The sequence below is a fragment of the Theropithecus gelada genome, chromosome 3 (assembly GCF_003255815.1).
Source record: "Theropithecus gelada isolate Dixy chromosome 3, Tgel_1.0, whole genome shotgun sequence".
NCBI classification, from domain to species: domain Eukaryota; kingdom Metazoa; phylum Chordata; class Mammalia; order Primates; family Cercopithecidae; genus Theropithecus; species Theropithecus gelada.
This window is the reverse complement of record NC_037670.1, coordinates 53,944,750-53,970,160: the sequence shown is the minus strand read 5'-3', so window position 1 is coordinate 53,970,160 and position 25,411 is coordinate 53,944,750. Positions and strand designations below refer to the sequence as shown.

General features: G+C 48.9%; 1 protein-coding gene and 1 non-coding gene across 2 annotated transcripts in view; both read right to left on the bottom strand.

Annotated features, from left to right (window-relative positions):
• Window positions 1-25,411, bottom strand: part of FOXK1 (forkhead box K1) — a 92,767-nt gene that overhangs the window by 66,828 nt on the left and 528 nt on the right. Inside the window, exon 2 of the mRNA XM_025380653.1 lies at window positions 24,847-25,344. Coding sequence (XP_025236438.1) covers window positions 24,847-25,344 — 498 coding nt within the window. The remainder of the gene's footprint in view (window positions 1-24,846; window positions 25,345-25,411) is intronic.
• On the bottom strand, window positions 17,826-17,933 carry LOC112621971. The gene has a single exon (XR_003118889.1). It is a non-coding gene; the product is annotated as a small nucleolar RNA U13 (small nucleolar RNA).

Here is a 25,411-nt window from a genome sequence, read left to right as displayed (position 1 = left end):
CCCCTAACCAGTTGTGATTCTGATCACCAACCGTTGTGAATATGCAAATATAAGGTTTCAGCCAAGTCCCTGCTATAGATTTTTTAAAAGGAAACAGGAGGAAAACGCACTGAAATGGTGTTTGCTGTCATCTTTGTGGAGAGTTCTATGTGGCTTTTCTCCTTCTCACATTTCTGTATTTTTCAATTTTCTATAAGCATCAATTGTGCATATATATATCTATATATATTATTTTGAAACTCTGAAATGATATAGTTTATATAGATATATAACCTAAAAGCTGAGCTCTTAAAATTGGCTTTCTTTTAAAATTGGTTCCTACAAAAAGAAATGACATGTAAGGGCCGGTCGTGATGGCTCACACCTGTAATCCCAGCACTTTGAGAGGCCGAGATGGGGGGGATCACAAGGTCAAGAGATCGAGACCAGCCTGGACAATGTGGTGAAACCCCACCTCTACTAAAAATACAAAAATTAGCTGGGCATGGTGGCACAAGCCTGTAGTCCCAGCTACTTGGGAGGCTGAGGCAGGAGAATCGCTGGAACCCGGGAAGCAGAGGTTGCCATGAACCGAGATTGCGCCACTGCACTCCAGCCTGGTGACAGAGCAAGACTCTATCTCAAAAAAGAAAGAAAGAAAGAAGGAAATGATCCATAAGAATTCTCACTTAAGGCCGGGCGCGATCGCTCATACCTGTAATCCCAGCACTGTGGGAGGCCAAGGTGGGAGGATCGCTTGAGCCCAGGAGTTCAAGACCAGCCTGAGCAACATGCCAAGACCCTGTCTTTACAAAAAAAAAAAAAATTGGCCAGGGTGATGGCGTGCACCTGTAGTCCCAGCTACTGGGGAGACTGAGGTGGGAGGATGGCTTGAGCCCAGGAGTTTGAGGCTGCAGTGAGCTGTGATTGTGCCACTGTCCCCCAGCCTGGGTGACAGAGTGAGATCTTGTCTCTAAAAACAGCAACAAAAAAAGAAAATTATCACTTTAAAAAGTTGGAGAATGTAGACTGATGGAAAATAAACTTTTAGGCCAGGTGCAGTGGCTCATGCCTGTATTCCCAGCACTTTGGGAGGCTGATGCGGGCAGATCACCTGAGGTGAGGAGTTCAAGATCAGCCTGGCCAACACGGTGAAACCCCGTCTCTACTAAAAATACAAAAATTAGCCAGGCGTGGTGGCATGCGCCTGTAATCCCAGCTACTCAGGAGGCTGAGGCAGGAGAATCACTTGAACCAGAGAGGTGGAGGTTGTAGTGAGCTGAGTTCGTGCCACTGCACTCCAGCCTGGGGGTCAGAGCCAGACTTTGTCTCAAAAAATAAATAAATAAATAAATAAATAAATAAATAAATAAAACAGAGATTGGTTTGGGAGGCCGACTCAAGGCCAGGAGTTTGAGACCTGCTTGGGCAACACAGTGAGATTCTATCTCTACAAAAACAAAAAAAGAAAAAAATTTTGAAAGTATGACTATAGATGGGCCCATGATCCGAGCACAGCCTGCTGCTGGTGTCACTGATGGCAGCCTTGCCTAGCACACAGGGCAATCCCTCCTGCTGTGTGGATCCCAGCTTAGCTTATCCAACTCCGACCTGGTAATCCTTTGAGCATTTTTTTTTTAATTTTTGAAAAATATTTATTTCTTGTTTGATGAAAGGAATGTTTCTTTTCTTTCTTCCCCTCTCTCTCTCTCTTTCTTTCTTTTTTTTTTTGACAGAGTCTCACTCTGTCGCCCAGGCTGGAGTACAGTGGTGGGATCTCAACTCACTACAATCTCCACCTTCTGAGTTCAAGTGATTCTCCTGCCTCAGCCACCGAGTAGCTGGGATTACAGGCGTGCGACACTACGCCCAGCTAATTTTTGTGTTTTTAGTAGAAATGAGGTTTTACCACATTAGCCAGGCTGGTCTCAAACTCCTGACCTCAAGTGATCCGCCTGCCTCAGCCTCCCACAGTGCTGGAATTATAGGTGTGCACCACCACGCCTGGCCAGGGATGTTTCTTAGCAATGCATTTTTAAAAATCTTTCACCTTTAAATGAAAAATGCCCATAGTATACCCTTGGCAGACCCTTTCAGCGCAGCTACTGGCAGACGCTACCAAGGTTAGACGCTGATCGGAAGCCTCACCATGAGCAATTCATTCCCAAGTTATTTTGTTAAGCATGCGGTAGCCAGTTTTCCACCCATAGGGCTACGTATACACACATTTTTTTTCCCGCCAGGTTTGGTTTTCTGTATTTATAGTGACTGGGAGTATTAGGCTTCATGGTCATGAAGTAATGTGACTGCCACGTGTTACTTTTCTCCCTTCCCCAGATTAAATCATGGTTAGGGGAGTCTCTCGAAAGCTCTCAGCAGGCTGCGATTCCATTTTCATCTACTTTTATCTAGTCATGATGCTCTGAAAGATGAGGCTGAAAGTGCCTCTTGAGCACTGAAGGGCCTCCCGGTCGCCCGAGCCTCGCTGTGTGAATTGCATGGCGCACCAGTCCCCTGCTGCGGCTTTCCCCGGGATCATCTGGTTTTAACATTCAAGCTTTTAGTTTTGTCAGATATAAAAACAATTCTTAATGATGTTCTGTCCTCAACCCTAAGATGAGCAAAACGTACCCAAGTCTCCTGGGCACCTTCAACCTTTTGTGGCTCTTTCCCTCCTGTACAGCAGGGTCGGGCCACCCTGGAAGAGTCTTGTGGGGTGAGGACACCAGGACCCTGCCCTGTGCTGGACGCCACCAGCCCTGCAGACGCGGGTTCTCCGCATGGCTTGGGGCCGCTAACTTCGGGCGAGCTGTCCTCCCGTGCCCTAAGAGCCAGGCTGTCACCACGCCCTACCCACTTGACATCCTAAATGCTCTGCTCCCTTGGGTCCTCCCCCTCCCTCCCCTCGCCCCAGAGCTGAGAGGCCTAATGGCTGGAGGTCTGTCTCCCTGACTCCTCATCGCCAGCTCCTGCCTGTAACTTAGACCTCGGCTAAAACAGGGCTTCCTCAGAAACGCCCTCCCAGTCGCCTGCCCTGGAATCCCGCCTGCCCTGGAATACAGAGAGCCAGTCTTCCCAGCCCGGCCCAGCCCCCGACACAGAGGTGCTCTCACCCAGCACTGAAAGCAACCAGGGTCTTGGTCCCCAACCAGACCTGGCGGAGGGGAGCTAAGGACGGCCTTTCAGGTAGAGACGCGGGCCAGGAGCTCAGGAGGATGAGCGGGACACGCAGCCCTGGGGACAGGGACAAAGGAACCCAGAACCCAAGCTGGGTAGGGCGGGCAGGCTGGCTCTGTCACCCAGAGGGACACAAGCTTCCATTCCTTCTGGTCAGAGCTGAGAAGAGGAAGGCAAGGGAGGAGGCCACAGGTCCCATCAAGGCCCCATCCAAGATGGGGGGCTACACCCACTAGGGTTACGCATGTCTGAGGGCGCTAACTGATGAAGTGATCTTTCCAGAGAAGTGGAAAATAAAAACAGCATCATGAAGAAGATGGCATGACACCACTTACGCAAACCTGAAAATTTGCATAAACTAAACAATAAATGCTGACCGGGGGTGGTGGCTCACGCCTGTAATCCCAGCACTTTGGGGGTCCAAGGCGGGTGGGATCACCTGAGGTCAGGAGTTTGAGACCAGCCTGGCCATCATGGTAAAACCCTGTCTCTACTAAAAATACAAAAAATTAGCCAGGCATGGTGGCACATGCCTGTAATCCCAGCTACTCGGGAGGCTGAGGCAGGAGAATTACTTGAACAAGGGAGGCAGAGGTTGCAGCGAGCCAAGATTGTGCCATTGCACTACAGCTTGGGCGATAGAGTGAGACTCTATCTCAAAAAAAAAAAAAGAAAAAGAAAAACCACAAACAACAAATGCCTCTTAGATATCTATGTGTATATGTGACGTATGCAGGACGACTAGGATTAAATTCCTCCAGGAGCTGCCTCTGGAGAAGGGACAGAAACGGGAGGGGAAGGCAGAGGACTAGGGACGTCAATTTCATCTGTCATGTGTCTCTTTAAAAAGGGCTTGAAAAAATATGACAAAACGTGAATAAGCACTGATTCTTAGTGGGTACAATACGACTTGGGTTTGTTGTTGTTGCTTTTTGGGTTTTTTTCCGAGACAGGGTCTCGTTCTGTTGTCCAGGCTGGTGTGCAGTGGTGCGATCACAGCTCACTGCAGCCTCAACCTCCCAGGCTCAGGCAGTCCTTCCATCTCGGCCTCCCGAGTAGCTGCGAATACAGGCAAGCACCACCATGCCCAGATCATGTTTTACTTTTTATGTTTTACAGGGACAGAATCTTGCTACGTTGCCCAGATTGGTCCCGAACACCTGAGCTCCAGGGATCCTCCCACCTCAGTATCCCAAAGTGTTGGGATTACCGGTGTGAGCCACCGCGCCCGGTCAAAAGTACTTGCTACATATCCTTTGTACTTTTCCACATTTAAAAGATACCTTAAAATAGATACGAATTGGCTGGGCACGGTGGCTCAAACTGGGGGCTGTCTTGAGATCAGCCCTTCTTATCTCAGTGTCCTTCCAAAGTTTTGGCCAGTCTCTGTACCCGACAAACGTTATTCAAACTAATTCAAAGTAAAACCTGAGTTTGTCTATTCCAGTCCCTGGTCCTTTGAGCTCCCATTCTCTAGATAAGCAGCTCAGAAAAACACAAGAAAACAAACCCCTACTGTTTAGCTCTGATCGTGCAGCCTTCAGAGTCGCAGGGAGCTTGGAGATACCAAGCCCGTTCTCCAGCCAGCGCAAGATGCTACCTAGGAATGACAGCCTTGCTGGTCAGCGGCCGCCCTTGCTGGAACAGGCTGGGGCAGGGAGCTCAGCAGACCTGAGCTGCACTGGGAGCAGCTCAAAGCACTGCAGCCATTTCCCATTGCCCTGTAACAAACCCCGCTTCTGACATCGCAAAATGAATAATACATTCTTGCCAGTAACAGCAGCGATGATGACAGCACAGACGCATGTAAGTGGGATGTTTGTGTATCAGCACTGTCTCTGTGCCAGGCACTGAGGTAAGTACTTGTTTGTTTATTTGTTTTTTGAGACACGGTCTCGCTCTACCCAGGCTTCAGTGTAGTGGTGCGATTATAGCTCACGGCAGCCCTGATCTTCCGGGGCTCAAGCGATCCTTCCCCCTCAGCCTCCTGAGTAGCTCATACCACAGGTGCGTGATACCACGCCTGGCTAATTTTTGTATTTTTTGTAGAGACGGGGTTTCACCATGTTGCCCAGGTGGGTCTTCAACGTCTGACTTAAAGCGATCCTCCCACCTCGGCCTCCCAAAGTGCTGGGAGGGGATTACAGGCATAATCCCACTGATCCACCACACCCGGCCCAGTAAATACTTCAATGTATCTCTAGTAATTCTCGCCATTACCTATGAAAAAGGAAGTGTGCCCGCTTTACAGATGGGAAAACAGGAGCTCGGGGTCAATCCACTTGCCCAAGGGCACTCAGCAAAAGCCAGATCTTTAGAAGCTAAGTCAACAGAACTTCTGATCACTTTCTTAGACCAGGTTGTTTCTGCATTCAGATCTCTCCTATTTGTTTATTCATTTTGCCAACAATTATTTACGAAGTGCCAACGATGTGCCAAGCATATTGGTATGTACTGAGGTTATGCAATAAACAAGAAAAACGTGGTCCTGCCCCCACAAAACTCAGGGTGTCTCAGAGAAATACAACCACAAACAATGACAGGCCACATGGGGTGCCGTGGGGTGCTACAGTGCACGCCAGTAGGACCTAAGCTCAGCCGGGCACTGGGGAAGGCCTCCCGACGGAAATGGCTCTCAGGGAGGCAGAGAAACATTTACTCTGAAATGCTTCACAGGCGTTTCTTTCCCAGCTAGAAACAAGAAGGAGCCCATTATCATGGTACCCAGTCAATGTTATTTGGAGGTCCTAGTTGATTCAACCAGACAACACGAAGAAATGAGATCTAAGATACTGGAACAAAGAGAAGAATTATTATTTGCACATGAGGATTATGACCTAGGAAATGCAAGCACATGAATTAAAAAAAAACTTACCAGAAATGTAATGTGACTAGATACAAAATTAATATTTTACACTTGTACTGAATCTCAAAAATTACTTACTTACAAAAGAAAAAAAACCAGTAACTCTTTGGTGGAAAAGCCAGCCAGACAACACCTAAACCAAGTGATCAAAAGTAACCCTGTGAGGCCAGGTGCGGTGGCTCACGCCTGGAATCCCAGCACTTTGGGAGCCTGAGGCGGGTGGATCACCTGAGGTCAGGAGTTCAAGACCAGCCTGGCCAACGTGGTGAAACCCCGTCTCTACTAAAAATACAAAAATTAGCCTGGCATGGTGGTGGGTGCCTGTAATCCCAGCTACTCGGGAGGCTGAGATAGGACAATCACTTGAACCCAGGAAGCAGACACTGCAGTGAGCCGAAATCGTGTCACTGCACTCCAGCCTGGGTGACAGAGTGAGACTGTCTCAAAAAAAAAAGAAAAAAACTAACCCTGTGGATAAGGACCCCACGAGTCCCACGGCCAAAGATGCTCGACCTGATTGAAGTCGGGATTTTGTCAAATTGGACAAGTGTACATGGACAGCCAGCCCACAACATAATCGGTTTGTTTTTAAAAATGTCAAGGTCAATAATGACAAAGAAGGGCTGATGAATTGTCCCAGATTAAGATGACTAAAAACACAGGACAACAGCATGCCAAACTCCATCCTGGGCTGGAGCCCGAGCTGGGGACAAAGCACTGCACTGGGGGATGCTGGGACAAATGGCAAAAATGGTATGTGGGCCGGGCACAGTGGTGCACGCCTGTCACACCAGGACTTTGGGAGGCCGAGGTGGGTGGATCGCTTGAGCCTAGGAGTTTGAGGCCAGCCTGGGCAACACAGCAAGACCCCATCTCCATAAAAAATAAAAAGTAAGCTGGGCGTGGTAATGCGGGCCTATAGTTCCAGTTACTCGGGAGGCTAAGGTTGGAGGATCACTTGAGCTCAGGAGTTTGAGACCAGCCTAGGCAACATGGTAAAACCCAGCTTTTAGAAACAGAAAAAAATGAGCAGGGTGTGGTGGCATGTGGATGTAATCCCAGCCACTCAGGAGGCTGAGGTGGGAGGATCACTTGAGCCTGGGAAGTCAAGGCTGCAGTGAGCTATGATCGTGCCACTGTACTCCAGCCTGGGTGACACAGAGTCCCTATCTCAAACAACAACAACAACAACAAAGGGGTAGGTGGACTGCACATGAGCTAATCATATGGGATCATCATTAATGTTCCTAAATTTAATAACAGACTGTGATTATGTAAAATATCCTCCACCCCTTTTTTGGGTGTCCTGGGGTGGGCATGAATAAAATATCCTTATTCTTGCATATAATGAAGCGAAAAGAAAAAAAAAATCCTTATTCTTAGGAAATGCATCTTGTGGTATTAAGAAAAAGGGCACGATATATATACACACACATATACATATATAAAATCTCACTCTCAGATAACATACATATATAGAGAAAATGCTAAACATGGCAGAGCACTAAAAATGAACAAATCTGGGCAGAGGACATGCAGGAGTTATTTGGACACGTCTTGCAACATTTTTGGAGGCGTGCAACTTTTTCAAAATGTAAAATGTTAATAAATTAGGGCTGGGTGCAGTGGCTCTTGCGTGTAGTCCCAGCACGCTAGGAGGCCAAGGCAGGAGGTTCACTTGAGGTCAGGAGTTCAAGGCCAGCCTGGCCAACATGGTGAAACTCTATCTCTACTAAAAATACAAAAACTAGCTGGACGTGATAGCGCACCCTTGTAATCCCAGCTACTCGGGAGGCTGTGGCAGGGGAATCGCTTGAACCCAAGAAGTGGAGGTTGCAGTGAGTTGAGTTCGCGCCACTGCACTCCAGTTTGGATGACACAGCGAGACTCCATCTCAAAACAAAAAAAGAAAAAAAAAATTAGTATTATAAAACTCATACCAAAGAAGCACACACACACACACACACACACACACACACACACAGCCTACCTTTCCTGTATGTAAACACTAACCTTTAGAAAACAATAAGAAAAAAAGATCTTCATATTCCCAAAACCCAGGACTCAACATGACAAGAAACACAGGCGGTTCAATGTGGAGAGAAACTGGTAATAAAAGGTGCTGATGAATCTGGGTGAAACGCACTGATGTGGAAGAGAAGAAGGCTGTAGCCTAGGGCAGAGGGGTGCAGACGGGCCACCGGGCATGGCCAGAAGCAAATAACACAGGCTCTAGGGTCCACATGGTCTCTGGCTCAGCTCAGGAGCCACAGACAGCACTCACCAAATGTGTGTGGTGTGTTCCAATAAAACTTATTTACAAACACAGGTGGCTGGCAGAGTCTGGCCCACAGGCTGCAGCTGGCCACCTTGATCTGAAAAGTTGGCCACGACCACTGGCGAGCTGTTCAGCGAGCCACTGTCATCTTATTCCTGAGCATGCTGCCTTCCCTTGGGGTGGCCGGAGACTGAGCTCTGGTCACTGGCTTGAGTGGAAGTGAGATCTGCTGCTTCTGGGCCTGGCCTCCCCTGAGCCTCCCTCTCTTCCTCTAGATGCAGACAGCACTGCAGCAGGCACAGCCATGCCCAGGCCGCCGGTCTCCAGACAGTGCTGGCCTGGGTCCCTGAATCACACCCTGAGGGAGGCATTTTCTTTTTTTGTTTATTGAGACGGAGTCTCACTCCGTCGCCCAGGCTGGAGTGCAGTGGCGGGATGATCTCGGCTCACTGCGACCTCCACCTCCCGGGTTCACGGGATTCTCCTGCCTCAGTCACCCGCTACCATGCCTGGCTGATTTTTGTATTTTTAGTAGAGATGGGGTTTCGGCCATATTGGCCAGGCTGGTCTCGAACTCCTGGCCTCAAGTGATCCACCCGCCTCAGCCTCCCAAAGTGCTGGGATTACAGGCATGAGCCACCCCGCCCGGCCCGAAGGAGGCATTTTCTGCCCACCATTCAGGAACATCCACTGTGGACTTTCCATGGGCAAGGTTTTGGGGTTTATCTATTAGAAGAGCTAGCAGGTTATCGCAGATGACACCTGTAAATGTGTCTTCACTGGCACTGGGCGAGGAACTGAGAACAAAATGCCTCCCGAAAGAACCAGCCCCTGCCCTCGAGGGACTCGCAGCTTCTGGGAGACGGAGATACCCGGTATTTACGCCAATGCTTAATCACCACTGCGCAAGTTCCATGAGCTCAAAGCACGTACTCCGAGAGCTTATTAAGCAAAGGCTACCTGGTACAACCATGTGACAGGTAGACAACGGACACGTGCCTGCTTATCAAGGAATTTACAAATCTGCAAGGACATAAGCAAAATATTAACATTTATGAGCTCACATGTAATCCACCCACAGCCAATATGCACAGGAAATCCAAGCTAGACAGGGCCTCCACGATTTTTTTCCCCCTACATCAGCAAGCTTGTCCCTCTTCTTTATTAATCATCAGAATCTTCTCTCAGATGATTTGTTTCTTTCCTTTGGCTTCAAGAAGTAGGGTTAAAACTGGGACAAATGGAAGCCTCCCCTCCTAACGTATGTCAGGTGTCAGAGTCAGCACAAGACTCTTTTCTTTTTTTTTTTTGAGACAGAGTCTTGCTCTGTTGCCCAGGCTGGAGTGCAGTGCTACAACCTTAGCTCACTGCAGCCTCCGCCTCCCGGGTTCAAGAGATTCTCCTGCCTCAGGCTCCTAACAAGCTGGGATTACAGGCACATGCCACCATACCCAGCTAATTATTATAGAGTTTTTTTGTTTTTTGTTTTTTGTTTTTGTTTTTTGAGATGGAGTTTCGCTCTTGTTGCCCAGGCTGGAGTGCAATGGTGCCATCTCAGCTCATCACAACCTCTGCCTCCCGGATTCAAGCAATTCTCCTGCCTCAGCCTCCCGAGTAGCTGGGACCACAGGCATGTGCCACCACACCCAGTTGATTTTGTATTTTTAGTAGAGATGGGGTTTCTCCATATTGGTCAGGCTGGTCTCGAACTCCAGACCTCAGGTGATCCTCCCACCTCGGCCTCCCAAAGTGCCGGGATTACAGGCATGAGCCACCACGCCTGGCTAATTTTTGTATTTTTAGTAGAGGCGGGGTTTCACCATGTTAGCCGATTGGTCTTGAACTCCTGACTCAGTTGATCCACCCACCTCAGCCTCCCAAAGTGCTGGGATTACAGGTGGGAGCCACCATGCCAGGCCACAAGACATTTCATAAAGAGCCTTTAACAGAGGTCTGGTGGGCAGGCTCCCTGCCTTAGGACACCTTGTGACCACAGACAACTTCGGTGGTCTGCAAAATCCCACAGCCTTGACCAGACCTTCCCGATCATTTCCACTTCAAAGCCAACTGCAGAAAATCATACTTGTGCCGCTGAGGTCAATGGGGTAAACTGAGGCAGTGGCCACGCCCAGTCACCAGGGAACTCGCAGACCTGCAACTCTTCAAGGGCACTGCTGACCAGCAGCGTGTATGGCCACTTCAATTTAACTTAAAAACTAACACTGGGGCCAGAGGCTCACGCATATAATCTCAGCACTTTGGGAGGTTGAGGTGGGTGGATTGCTTGCATCCAGGAGTTCAAGACCAGCCTGAACAACATAGTAAAACCCCGTCTCTATAAAAAATACAAAAATGAGCAGGGTGTAGTGGCACACACCTGTAGTCCCAGCTGCCCAGGAGGCTGAGATGGGAGGATCATCTGAGCCCTGGGAGCTAGAGGCTGCAGTGAGCCACGATTGCACCACTGTACCCTAGCCTGGGCGACAGAGTGAGACCCTGTCTCCAAAAAACAGAAAAAAAAGAAAAAAAAAAAAGAAAAAAAAATTACTAAAGCCAAATGAAAAATTCAGTTCTGTAGTGACATGAGCCACATTTCATTTTATTTTTATTATCATTATTATTTTTGAGACAGAGTTTTGCTCTGTTGCCCAGGCTGGAATGCAGTGGCACGATCTCAGCTCACTGCCACCTCCACCTCCCAAGTTCAAGTGATTCTCTTGCCTCAGCCTCCCGAGGAGCTGGGACTACAGGCGTGAGCCTCCATGCTCAGCTAATTTTTGTATTTTTAGTAGAGACGGGGTGTCACCATGTTGGCCAGGGTGGTCTCAAACTCCTGACCTCAGGTGATCCTCTCACCTTGGCCTCCCAAAGTGCTGGGATTACAGGCGCGAGCCACCGCGCCCGGCCTTGAGCCACATTTCAAACACTCAACAGCCATACATGCCTAGTGGCAGCCATGTTGGACAGCACAGATATAAAACATTTCTACCACCACAGAAAGTTCTAGACTCGCCATGGCCAATCCCTGACTGGCCAATCCAAGGGTGGGCAGGCCTGTAAAATCTGTCCACACCACAACTTACGGAGAAAAAGAGAATTGCAAAGGAAGGTGGAGATTCTAGCAGAATCTTTCTGCAGGTTAGGAACCAAATTAGGGCTGCAAGTGTTCCCTGGTTAATATGGACTCCAACCCGAGGGAGGTGGATGTTCTTAAGGGAAAGATGTTTTCATCAAACGGCGATGAATCACTGTTCCCAATGCCAGGGCTGTAAGGCCAAGCAGACAGAATGGCTCCATCCCAAGGGCAGAGGTAGCGAACACAAACTCTGCAGTTTTCCTTCTTCTGGAACCTCATGGCTAAGGCCAGCCTGCTCTGTTGTCTGGCAGTATCAGCTATCATTTTAAACATTCTTTCGAAGTCAGCTCCAAAGAGTTACTAAGTTTACAAATCATTTTTCATTGACTAAGTTCCAGCCACAGCTTCTTGGTAAGGGGTAGGAGATTCCCTAATTTCATCAGTAAACTGTATCCAAGTCACAGGATGGGAGGGTGTATTTTGGGGAAGGTTTTCTATAGACGACTAACCCCACCCGCGGCGGCTTATGCATTTATCCGGGCGTCAGTCCCTCTGGCTTCTAGGTTTGGGGAATGAGACGGTCTCCGCTGACAGGCGCCCTGCAGCTCCCTGCTGCTAACAGACCCCTGTGGACTCCCGGCCACCAGGTGAGACCCACACCGGTCATCCTACAGACAAAGCTGGCACAAAGCTCCAAATCTAGGCTGTGATATTATTTTTGGGTTCCATATGCTGCCCCCAACAAAAACAAAGACCAAGCCCCAGAATCCATTTGTAAGACCGGGCACTGTTGGGGTCCGTGGGTGGGGCTGGGAGGAGCCTCTGTCACAACTGTATGTTTGAAAAAACAGTAAGGACCCTTCACCGTCGTGATACAAATCACAAAAAGCAAAGCTTTTTCAGAACAGGCAGAAGATTGCTTTTATTCTCGGTGTACTGCTGATTTACTGTGATTTCTAGTGAGAAGGAAAAGAGAGAGAGAGAGAAATTTCCCCAAGAGTTCCTATCAGACTGGGGAGGGAGAAAATGAATTTTTATGTTTATCCAAAGTGGCATAGTTTTTCAAAAAGTCTGCTTATTTTGATGTAAATGTTTCGAAGTTAAAAAAACAAAACAAAACAACAACAACAACAAAAACTTAGAAAAGTTTCATGAAAAATTCCACACAACACTGTCTCCATACAAACCCATTCTGGCTGGGTGCATGGCCCAGGCCTATAAGCCCAACATTTTGGGAAGCCCAGGTGGGAGGATCATGGGAGCCCAGGAGTTCAAGACCAGTCTGGGCAACATAGTGAGACACTGGTCTCTATAAAAATAATTTTAAAAAATTAGCCAGGCATGGTGGTGGGCACCTGTAGTATCAGCTACTTAGAAGGCTGAGGCAGGAGGATCGCTTGAGCCCAGGAGTTAGAGGCTACGGTGAGCTGTGATCACGCCACTGTACTCCAGCCTGGACAACAATGCCCTGTCTCTACAAAAAAAAAAGTTTTGTTATTTTTTTAAAGAGATTATTTGCAGTCAGGTGAGGTGGCTCACACCTGAGCACACTGGGAGGCAGAGGCTAGAGGATCACTTGAGCCTAGGAGTTGGAGACCAGCCTGGGCAACAGAACAAGATCGTCTCAAAATCAATCAAACAAAAAACAAAACAAACAAACAAAGACAAATTCTGTTACTGACTTTAGGACTCATCTGGGACATCCCAACCCTGTCCCACCTCCCCCATCGCTCTGCTGTTCTCAAGGGGAGGGGACACTCACATCAGTGGCTGAAAGGCTAGGGCCACCATCAGAGAGCAGCTTGGGGGACAGAGGCCCCCGCGGAAAATAACGGCAGTAACTAACAGGATGAATTGTGCCACCCTAAATCATCAAAAAATTACTGTGGGCCGGGCGCGGTGGCTCAAGCCTGTAATCCCAGCACTTTGGGAGGCCGAGACGGGCGGATCACGAGGTCAGGAGATCGAGACCATCCTGGCTAACACGGTGAAACCCCGTCTCTACTAAAAAATACAAAAAACTAGCCGGGCGAGGTGGCGGGCGCCTGTAGTCCCAGCTACTCGGGAGGCTGAGGCAGGAGAATGGCGTGAACCCGGGAGGCGGAGCTTGCAGTGAGCTGAGATCCGGCCACTGCACTCCAGCCTGGGTGACAGAGCAAGACTCCGTCTCAAAAAAAAAAAAAAAAAAATTACTGTGCATTTAAAAAAATACACTAAATTTAGCCAAGTCATGTCATAAGATGCTAATAAGGCCAATGACTAAATTATATAACTTTATTTCTATAAAAATATGCTTTTGCTGTGAACCTAAAACTGCTCTATAAAAAGTCTATTAAAAAATATGCTGTGTCATTCAACTTTTAAAACAGATTTAAAAATTAACTGACTACAAAAAGCCTTTTCCTATAAAAGATCTCTGTTTTTAAAAACACAGCTTACTGGGTTTGAAGAGACCCAGTTTAACTATGAGCTGAACCTCAGGATAAAACAGACTTTGTTTTGTATAATTATATTAACATTAGAAGATCTGCATAACTCAATCAATAATCTTCCCAATGGCCAAGTATGATGTTACAAAATCACACAGAGGTGCCAAAAGATTCATTCAAAATGAAAGATAGAGCAACGGGTTTTAACGTAACACAGTATAAAACATCCATGGATATTACAGCAGAGGATGACTTAAGGCCAGGAGTTTGAGACCAGCCAGGGAAACGCGGCAAGACCCCATCTCGACCAAAAGTAACTAACTAACTAACTAAATAAATAAATAAATAAAAGAAATTAACTGGTTTGGTGGTGCTCACCTGTAGTCCCACCTACTTGGGAGGCTGAGGCAGGAGGACTGTTTGCGCCCAGGAGGGCGAGGCTACAGTGAGCTATGATTGCACCACTGCACTCTAGCCTGGGTGACAGAGCAAGACGCTGTCTCAAAAAAATAAATAAATAAATAAAAAGAAATTACCCAGCCAGGCGCAGTGGCTCACACCTGTAATCCCAACACTTTGGGAGGCCGAGGCAGGCAGATCACCTGAGGTCAGGAGTTCGAGATCAGCTGGCTTACATGATGAAACCCTGTCTCTACTAAAAATACAAAATTAGCCGGTCGTGGTGGTACATGCCTGTAATCCCAGCTACTCAGGAAGCTGAGGCAGAAGAATCGCTTGAACCTGGGAGGCGGAGGTTGCAGTGAGCTGAGATCGTGCCACTGCACTCCAGCCTGGGCAACAGAGCGAAACTCCATCTCAAAACAAAAACAACAACAAAAGAAACTATCCCTTGTCAGGTTTTAGTGAGGTATCCAGGAACATCCGCAATATCTGAAAAGGCTACAAAAACACTCCCTTTTCCAACTACGTATCCTCAGGAGGCTGGCTTTTCTCCATGTACTTCAGCCTAAACATGCATCAACGCCAACTAAAAGCAGAAGCAGCCATGGATTCCAGCTGTCTTCTATTAAGCCAGACATTACAGAGTTCTACCAAAAAACCTCTTATTCGGCCGGGCGCGGTGGCTCAAGCCTGTAATCCCAGCACTTTGGGAGGCCGAGATGGGTGGATCACGAGGTCAGGAGATCGAGACCATCCTGGCTAACACGGTGAAACCCCGTCTCTACTAAGAAATACAAAAAATTAGCCGGGCGAGGTGGCGGGCACCTGTAGTCCCAGCTACTCGGGAGGCTGAGGCAGGAGAATGGCGTGAACCCGGGAGGCGGAGCTTGCAGTGAGCTGAGATCCGGCCACTGCACTCCAGCCTGGGCGACAGAGCGAGACTCCGTCTCAAAAAAAAAAAAAACCTCTTATTCTATTTTTTTTTGGGGGGGGGAATATATTTTTTTCATAAAAATATTTTTTGAAATAGAGTATTATTGCTATTTTTGAGTAGATGAATAAATATGTATATTTTAATTTCTAATACGGTCAGCGTCAACAGATAGAGCCTGTATAAACCGAAGCTCTTTGGGATCCCCAGTAATGTGTAGGAGTTTAAGAGTATAAAAATGTCCTGAGACTAAAACACATCTAGGAATTGCTCGTATGAGCACAGAATGTCCAGCAGTCATTCTGCCCAAAGAGAACAATGCCCTTTGACACTTAGGGGAACAGGTTAGGGGAACAGCTTCAGAATACCGGGGTCTCTGCTGAGGGGCAGGGCCTCACCCCGTGGGAACACGGGAGCTACCAAGGTTTCTGGGCAGGGCGGCAACATGATCAGAGCTCAGCGTCCTCTGAGGAAACATACGGAAGACAGTTCACACCTTTCCCAGCAAGGTTCGATGCAAGACTGAGGACAGACGAGATTCTTCTTCATCAAATCATGTATATAATCCCCACCAGGGCCGGGCGTGGTGGCTTACGCCTGTAATCCTAGCACTTTGGGAGGCTGAGGTGGGTGGATCATTTGAGGTCAAGAGTTCGAGACCAGCCTGGCCAACACAGTAAAACTCCGTCTCTACTAAAAATACAAAAATTAGCTGGGCGTGGTGGCGTGTGCCTGTTATGCCAGCTACTTGGGAGGCTGAGACAGGAGAATTGCTTGAACCTGGGAGGCGGAGGTTGCAGTCAGCTGAGATCGCCCCACTACACTCCAGCCTGGGAGACAGATGGAGGCTCTGTCTCAAAAAAAAAAAAAAAAAAATTCCCCATCTGTATTCTGTATGCCTATTGATCAGTTTGTATACCTCCTGAAAAGTATTCTTAGGAGAGAAAAGCTATGCTTTGCAAGCAGTTCATGATTTAATGATGGAACTGTTATGTTTAAGCAAAGCAAAACACGCCCGAACTCATCGTCACAGCATCCAAGGAAAACATACATTGTCAACACTGTAGAAATGGGTCAGGTGAGGCGAGTTCTTGAACCCTGGTTCCTCCAACTCCTGGCAGCAAGCCGCACGCCTTCTTGGTTTCGCTTTGTAAACTCACCAGCTACACTCACACGCACATTCTGGTTTTTATCCTTTTTAATTATCCAGCAACATTTTACCAGGAAACTAGAAATTCGTGAAAAGTAATAGTCGCAATGAAAATTAAGTGCAAGATCACCCAACGAGTCACGACGCAGGGGCCTATTTCCAGGAAATCAAACTAAAAACATTTTATACAATCCTCTCATTTTAATATGAAATGCTTTAAATGTAGGGTAATTATGGAAATGAGGCATTGCTGCAATTTGAGTTGTCATTAATTTAGCAAGTTTATCCTCTGACATTCACAAGATGCAAAAACAGCAAATCGTAAATTACTCTATCTCCAAATCAAATGCTTTAGTCTCATTTCAGCACACAATTTTAAACATAGCTGCGTCTTTTCAAAAATACTAAATAAGAACACCACTACATCCTACACTTTTAGCACCCACAAACCCTATTCCTCCATCAATATGACAAAGGCTTTCATGCGAATATTCTAAATTCAGTTCAATAATACTACATGACAGCACCCTCCTCAGAGACTGACTTTTAAAATCCTATGTAAGTTCTCTTAAGGCGGCAAGCCCAAAAAATTCAACGTGCACCAAATACTAGAAAGTGGCTCATATTTTTAACATCGACCCAATGTACTTGCTACGTGCCCACAGAGCTTTTTAAAGTAACTTTTAACAAGTTGACAGTCTAACTTGGAACAAACACATGTGATACACAATAACTGCCAACTAGCAAAAAACCAGAATAAAGACTTTATTTGGAGATGCCGCATTTCATTTTTTGACTATCAAGATACCACCGGACTAAAACTAAAGCTTCACCCCGTTCCGCGAAGCAGCTCCCCACTAACCTCTACAGCAGTGATTGTTCTCCCCAGGTCTGGTTCAAAACCATCACCCAACAGGAACGTTCCTTCCTTCAGCAGATCCTGCACCTGGATCTGCTCCTCTCCGGTCCTGGGGCCACCAGGTCTCAGGAGTCAGGCCCGATGCCCCTCTTTGTCTCCTCCGTGGCTTCCTTCACTAAGAGACCAACCCTCCCTAATCACAGCTCTTCCCGTCACCTTTGGCACTGCAGGCTGATCCTTCACATGGAGAAGCGAGACAGCACCATCTGAGTTTTCGTGTCTACCCGCTGGAAAGAGACTGATCTGACACCCTCTCTTGTCCCAAGTGCAAAGCCCAGCTCAGCACATACGCCCACTCCTGCACCAGCCAAGCATGAGCCACCCAGGTGCTGGGTCACCTAAGGGGACTGGGTGAGGGCAGTGACAAGGGTGGGAAAACCCTAGGAGAAAAGGAATGCCGTGACCGTCCTTGATGCCGCGTAGTGAGGCGTTCAACTTCCCCAGGTCTGGGGCACTTTTCCAATTAATTTCAAGATAATGTCATGTCAATCTGTGACTAATTTTATGATGGTTATACAATGTGTAAGTAATTGTATAATTCGATATTCTTCAAGTGACCAGTTGGAAATAGCCACGCAAAACTGGCTTCTGTATGTTTTATTTATTAATTGTTTTTCAGGTCAGATAGGTAATGTGCCCACGTCGTAACAAGGTTCCAGGGTGGCACATCTCAGATGCCGCCGCGTGAAAACACCCAATTGTCAGGCTCATGAACAACAAAAGGATCTCCGGATGTTTTTATAGGGGCTAAAACATTTATGTAGTAAAACGCTTTGGTGGTTACAATTACTTTTTCTCCTGGCACATGTGCAAAGGCTGTGATCCATAACACCTGCCATTCACAATGCACCTCTCAGCAGCTGGGGCATGGTAACCCAGGCACTATCCACGCTGGCAGCCAAAACGAACTACAAAAAAGTACAGGTGGCCGGCCGCGGTGGCTCACATCTGCAATCCCGGCACTCCGGGAGGCTGAGGTAGGCAGATCACCTGAGGTCAGGAGTTCAAGACTGGCCTGGGTAACATGGCGAAACCCCCTCTCTACTAACAATACAAAAATTAGCCAGGCATGGTGGTCGACGCCTGCAATCCCAGCTACTCAGGAGGCAGAGGCAGGAGAATTGCTTGAACCTGGGAGACAGGGGTTGCAATGAACCAAGATGGTGCCACTGCACTCCATCCTGGGTGACAAGAGTGAAACTCCATCTCAAAAAAAAAAAAAAAAGTACAGGTAAGAACAAATTAAGGGACCCAGGCAATGACCACCAAAAGCTGCTAATGTTACAAATTATGGGGGACACCCAGACATTTTCACCTCTGCATGCACCACCACCTATAAGGCAGTTCTGGCAAAAAAAAAAAAAAAAGCAAAACAAAGCAAAACAAAACACACTTGAGTCTGATGGAATCCCCGGGTCTAGTCACCAGTTTATAGAAATGACAAGGGGAAGGGACATAGTGAACAGATGCTGGCAGAATCCAATTGCAAAGGCAGGTATGATGAACTACACAGGACAAAAGACCCCATGAGAAAAAAGCAGCGGGTGCCGGACCTGGGGGCTCACGCCTGTAATCTCAACACTTTGAGAGGCTGAGGCGGGCGGCTCACTGGAGACAGGAGTTCGAGACTAGACTGGCCAATATGCGAAACCCCGTCTCTACTAAAAACAAAAATGAGTAGGGTGTGGTGTTGCATGCCTGTAATCCCAGCTACTTAGGAGGCCAAGGCAGGAGAATCGCTTGAACCTGGGAGGTGGAGGTTGCAGTGAGCCAAGATAGTGCCACTGCACGCTAGCCTGTGCGACAGAGCGAAGACTCTGTCTCAAAAAAAAAAAAGAAAAGAAAATAACTATGCAGACGGTAAGAGAAACCTAAGCACTGATTATTTGAGGACAGTGAGAAATTATTATTCATTTTTTAGGTGTGATAATGACACTGTGGTTTTTGTTTTTTTTTTTAAGAATTCTTATCTTCTAGAAATTTTGGTTGAAATATTTATAGACAAAGTAAGATGACATCTGTGATTTGCTTCTAAATAACTGGGGCGAGAGGGAAAGGTGAATGGGGGCGAAGATAAAGAAGCCTGCCACACGATGATAGCTGCTGAAGCCGGCAACAGCCATGTGGAAGCTTGTTACTCTACGTCTATGTTTGAAATTGTCCATGATAAAAAGTGTGTTTTTAAAAAAGAAGCTGGGCATAGTGGCTCATGCCTGTAATCCCAACACTTTAGGAGGCCAAGGTGGGAGGATCGTTTGAGGCCAGGAGTTCCAGACTAACCTGGGCAACATGGTGAGACCCCGTCTCTACAGAATTAAAAAATAATTTTAAAAAGTAACCACGTTCACTTCAGAAAACATGGAAAACACAGAAAAGTATAAAGAAAAAAAGACACCCATATGAATCTTACCACTCAAAGTTACCACAAACAGAAGTCTTATTCTCATTGTAATTATTCAAGCAATCCACATTTACTATAAAAATATTGGAGGAAAAGGTTGCAGAGAAAGAGAGAAAAGCAAGTATGGGATACACACAGGGTCTCAGGTTCATGAGAAAAACAAATTTTTTGAATTTTGAATTGGGTAATTGAAATTCAAAATTAAGTGGCATCAAGAATTCAGTTGGGGCCGGGCGCAGCAGCTCACGCCTGACATCCGAGCACTTTTGAGAGGCTAAGGTGGGTGGATCACTTGAGGTCAGGAGTTCTAGACCAGCCTGGCCAACATGGTGAAATCCCGTCTCCACTAAAAATACAAAAATTAGCCGGGTGTGGTGATGTGCGCCTGTAATCCCAGCTACTCAGGAGGGTGAGGCAGGAGAGACTTGAACCTGGGAGGCGGAGGTTGCAGTGAGCTGAGATCACACCCCTGCACTCCAGCCTGGGCGACAGAGTGAGACTCTGTCGCAAAAAAACAAAAACAAACAAACAAACCAAGAATTCAGTTGGACACATTAACTATGTAAAAAGGGGAAAAAAGGTCGGGCGTGGTGGCTCACGTCAGTAATCCCAGTACTTTGGGAGGCTGAGGCGGATGGATCATGAGGTCAGGAGATCAAGACCATCCTGGCTAACATGGTGAAACCCCGTCTCTACTAAAAATACAAAAAATTAGCAGGGCGTGGTAGCAGGCGCCTGTAGTCCCAGCTACTCAGGAGGCTGAGGCAGGAGAATAGCGTGAACCGGGAGGCGGAGCTTGCAGTGAGCCGAGATGGCACCACTGCACTCCAGCCTGGGGAACAGAGAGACTCCATCTCAAAAAAAAAAAAAATTAAGTGGCATCAAGAATGACAGCACACACACACCTCACCCCCACTTCCCCATAACCGAAGAAGGCTGTCTGAATTCCCCCCATGACAGGCTCATGGTGCTTTTAGGACACCAGGCTAAATCGATGACACTGTTTTTCTCCTATGGAAGCTGCAAATTCATTTAGTCATTAATTTGTTCACTCAACAAACAGAACTCAGTTGCTGTGTACCTAATACCAGCCAGTGCCTGCGCTAGGTCTCTGGTGAAAGATCATAAATTCTCGGCCCCAGCTACAGGGAGCTTATGGTCTAGGAGAAACGCTATGACGGACACCCGGGCAGTTCCTCCAACTCAACACCAAGCAAACCTGAATCGGAATCCACGCACTCTCCCCTGTGCCTGGGGGCTCTGGCAAGATGCTTACCCACCACGCATACTGTCAGACACCCAGTGGAGCGAGATCAGCTCTAAGCTGGGTCACAAGTCATTTTTATTTCCCCCAGCAATAATTAAAAATATTGAAGATTTGGAATTATATACCTCCAGTAACAAATAGGGGTGAATTCTGGCATCCTTCCTGAGTGGGAGCCGTATAGGAAGTGTGTGTGGCATGCACCTGTCCCAAGGTGAAGAGGGCGGCCCCGGATCACACAGCTTTGGAAAATGGTGTGGGCACCAACCTCCCACCAAATCCAAGCACGTCCATAGACCTCCCATAGACCTCCCACCAAATCCAAGCACGTCCAAGGCAATCACATTCCAACGCGGCAAGAAAATTTGTAGTTTACAGTAAAGAAATTCACAATTTCCAGTAGCAATGGCAATAGCAGGTACCAAAGCCCGAGAGAAAACAGACATAGTAATTCCTGACATTCGGTGGTGAATTTCCCATTTAGGATGACAAAAACTTAAGCATCTAACTTCCTTGCTCTGAAATCCTTAAAATTTCTTGATGACTTTTAACGTAACAGGCTTAAGAAGCATTTTTTGTTTTTTGTTTTGTTTTGTTTTTTATTGAGATGGAGTCTTGCTCTGTCGCCCAGGATAGAGTACAGTGGCGTGATGTCAGCTCACTGCAACCTCCGCCTCCCAGGTTCAGGCGATTCTTCTGCCTCAGCCTCCCAAGTAGCTGGGACTACAGGCACAAGCCACCACGCCCAGCTAATTTTTGTATTTTTAGTAGAGACAAGGTTTCACCATATTGACCAGGGTGGTCTTGAACTCCTGAACTCAAGTGATCCACCCACCTTGGCCTCCCAAAGTGCTGGGATTACAGGTATGAGCCACCACACCCAGCCAGGCTTAAGAATCTTTACCTAACCAGGCAGGGTGCGGTGGCTCACGCCTGTAATCCCAGCACTTTGGGAGGCTGAGGCGGGCGGATCACAAGGTCAGGAGATCGAGAACATCCTGGCTAACATGGTGAAACCCCGTCTCTACTAAAAATACAAAAAATTAACCGAGCATGGTGGCGGGCGCCTGTAGTCCCAGCTCCCTGGGAGGCTGAGGCAGGAGAATGGCGTGAACCCAGGAGGTAGAGCTTGCAGTGAGCTGAGATCGCGCCACTGCACTCCAGCCTGGGCGACAGAGCCAGACTCCATCTCGAAAAAAAAAAAAGAATCTTTACCTAACCAAAAAGAAGTCTGTAACAGCCTGTGCTACATATATGACTACTTAGGTATAAGTTTTCTAAAATTAAAAAAAAAAAGTGAGGCCAGGTACAGTGGCTCATGCCTGTAATCCCAGCACTTTGGGAGGCCGAGGGGGGCAGATCACAAAGTGAGGAGATCGAGACCATCCTGGCTAACACAGCGAAACCCCATCTCTACTAAAAATCCAAAAAATTAGCCTGGTGTGGTGGTATGTGCCTGTAATCCCAGCTACTCAGGAGGCTGAGGCAGGAGAATCACTTGAACCCAGGAGGTGGAGTTTGCAGTGAGCCATTGCACACCAATCTGGGCAACAGAGCGAGACTCCGTGACCAAAAAAAAAAAAAAAAGAAAGAAAAAAGAAGCAAACAGCTCTTTTCTAGGAGGGTGGACATAGACATCCACTTAATGTTTTTCCTTCTGCACGTGTGCTTTGTTCTTGTAAATTTTACATGCTGCCTACATAGATATTGCTCACATGTGCAGGTGAAGTCAAATAAAAACAGACAGGCACAGTGCACCGAGCACTTCACACACATCTAATGCACCAAGTCAGCGGGCGGGCATCCGTGTAGCCTGACAGCTCCACCACGATGCCTGGTAATGCACCCACTGAGAACACGAGCTCCCTGGAGCATAAATGTGCAAGGACTGTATACTCTGATAACATTTCATAAATAACAAACCCGCTACTGGCCTATTTGTAGACGATCTGAGGTCGAAATTTTTTCCCCTTGACTTAGAAAAAAAAAAATACCGTGAAAACCTCCTTCAAGATTCACTAAAGCTGGGTCTGACTGGGGAGTGTACCTGTTTCCATGGCTGGAGCAGGAAACCTGAAAACAAGACTGTTTAATGGAAGTACTTGGTGAACCTGAGTTACATAAAAGTGCATCTGTAAAGCAGGTCTCTAAGGGGGGCCTGGGGAGCCTACCTGTCATTTTCTTACTGGAAGGGAGAGTGGCCAGCAAATGCATTTAATGGTCCCAAACAGAAGAGAGTACATTGGTTATGGAAAAGAGAGAACAGAGTAATAACTGAGGCAAAGAACAACTTTGTTATCTCCTGGGTTCTGATTTTACCAAAATGCACACCTTTCAGCATGGCTAGGAAAAGGTATACTTCCCCTCTCACGCCCCAAGAGGGAGTGAGTCATTGTTGATGTTGCATTGTAAATTATTCAATGCGATATTTGTAACCAAACATGCCAAGACTCTAAAAATGGGGAGAAGTTTACAGACACAAACTTTGGGCCCTGGGAATTACCCCAGCAAAAATTCCCCAGACGCAAGGCGTTTATAAAAGGGAGTAATTAGACAGACAACCCTGGAACAAGAACCACATTGAAGAAATATAAACACTGGTGATGAGTTAGAGGCAATCACTAAATAGAAAAAGAAAGTGGCTCCAGAGGAAATGAGTAATTAAACAGGCTTTCTCCTGATCAACAGACCTTGAGGTCCGGGGCAGAGCACAGGGTGCGGAGGGCGGGCGGTGGAGCTGGAAAGGAGGGAACCGGAATGGGCAGGAGGTGACCACGGGATGCTTTGAAAAGGCACCAACAGGCCTGGGCAGCCATCCAGGCCCAGCTGGGTCTCTCTGCCCCGGCGACCTCGGGCCCAGGGGAATCTAATTTGAGCTTGGGGTCCTGCTACTCCATCCCAGGAGCACTCACTGGCGAGGTAAACTGAGGCACAGGCTTCCTGTCCTCTCCTCTCCCTGCCAGGCCTCTGCTCCTTCAGCACAGTCCAAACTACTAGGGAGCTCACACTTCCCGGAGCAACACCCTTCCCACTGTCCTGGGTGAGTGTGCTGGGGTCCCCCAGGACCCAGACTGGATGGGGTCGGGGTGGCCCAAGGGTCCAGACCAGACAGGGTCAGAGGTGGCCACTGGGGTCCAGGACCGCAGGGATCAGGCACTGAGGTGACTTGAGGCCCTGGCTGGTGGGGGTCAGGGGTAGTCCTGAAAACCAGGCCAGGCTGGGGTGACCCTGGAGTTCAAGCTGGTGGGGGTCCGGGGTGACCTGGAAGGGTTGAGGGTGATCCCCAGGCCCAAGAAACAGGGACTGGGGTCAGGGTGACCTCAGTGTCCAGCTGGGTGGAGCTGGGGTGGGAGTGGCCCTGCGAGCCCAGGCTTGTGGGGTTAGTGGTCGGGGTGGCCCCGGGGGAGGGGGGCCTAGGAAGTGGGGGTCATGGTTGACCTTGCGTGTTTACGCGGGGTGGGGACGTAAACGACCCCAGGGATCTAGGCCAGTAGGAGTTAAGAATGACCACCGAGTCCAGGCCAGTGGGAGCTGGGGGACAGCAGGGATCTGGGTCAGGGGTGACCTAAGAAGCCCAGCTAGGTGGGCTTGGGGTAGGGGTGGCTCCAGGAGCCCAGGCCGGTGGGAGATGAGGTCAGGGGTGACCCCAGGAGCCGCGAAGTGTGGGTAGGGGTTGACCCCAGAGTACAGGCCGGTGGAGGTCGGGAGCGACGGGGTGTCCAGGCCGGGGAAAGTGGAGGAGAATCCTCAGGCCGGAGGGTCCAGAATTGGGGTCTAGGTGACCCCAGGGACCCAGGAGGCGGGGGTCGGGGTTGACCCCGGGGTCCAGGCCGGTCGGGGGTTAACGGGGGTGGCTGGGGGTGGTGGGGGCTCAGGCCAGGTAGGCTGTAGGGGGATCCCCAGGTCTGGGCATCAGAGATCGAGGTCGGGGGTGAGCCCCGGGTGCGGGCGGCGGGGGTCGCGGGGGCACTCACTGCTTGGGCAGCTGCAAGGCGGGCGCGCCGCGCCGCTGGAAGGCCCCGTCCACGAAGACGCCGTTCTTGCCGAGGCAGCGCAGGTAGAAGTGCGGCTCCTGGAAGCTGAGCTGCAGGTGGCGCCGCGAGATGAAGCTGGACAGGCCCATGTTCAAGTCCACCGAGCCCTGCGACGAGTTGCGGCCGATGGTGACGCTGGGCTGGCGCATGAGGAACTCGAACTCGCGGCCCTCCAGCCGCGCCAGCGCCGGCCCCGGGCTCTGCCGCACCGAGGCGGCCGCCGCGGCCACCAGGGCCGGCGCCGCGCCCGCGCCCCCGGAGTCTCCGGATACCCCGGAGGACCCCCCGGAGGAGCCCCCGGAGGAGCCCCCGGAGGAGCCCGCGCCCGCGATCGCGCCCGGAGGCAGCGGCGGCGGCGGCGGCAGCGGCGGCCCAGGCGGAGGCTGGGGCTGCGCTGGGGCCGGCGGGGGCGCGGCCGCGGGGAAGGCGGCGGCGGCGTCCGCGGCGCCCAGCGCGGGCCCGGCGCTGGCGCGGCTGGAGGGCCGCGAGTTCGAGTTCCTCATGC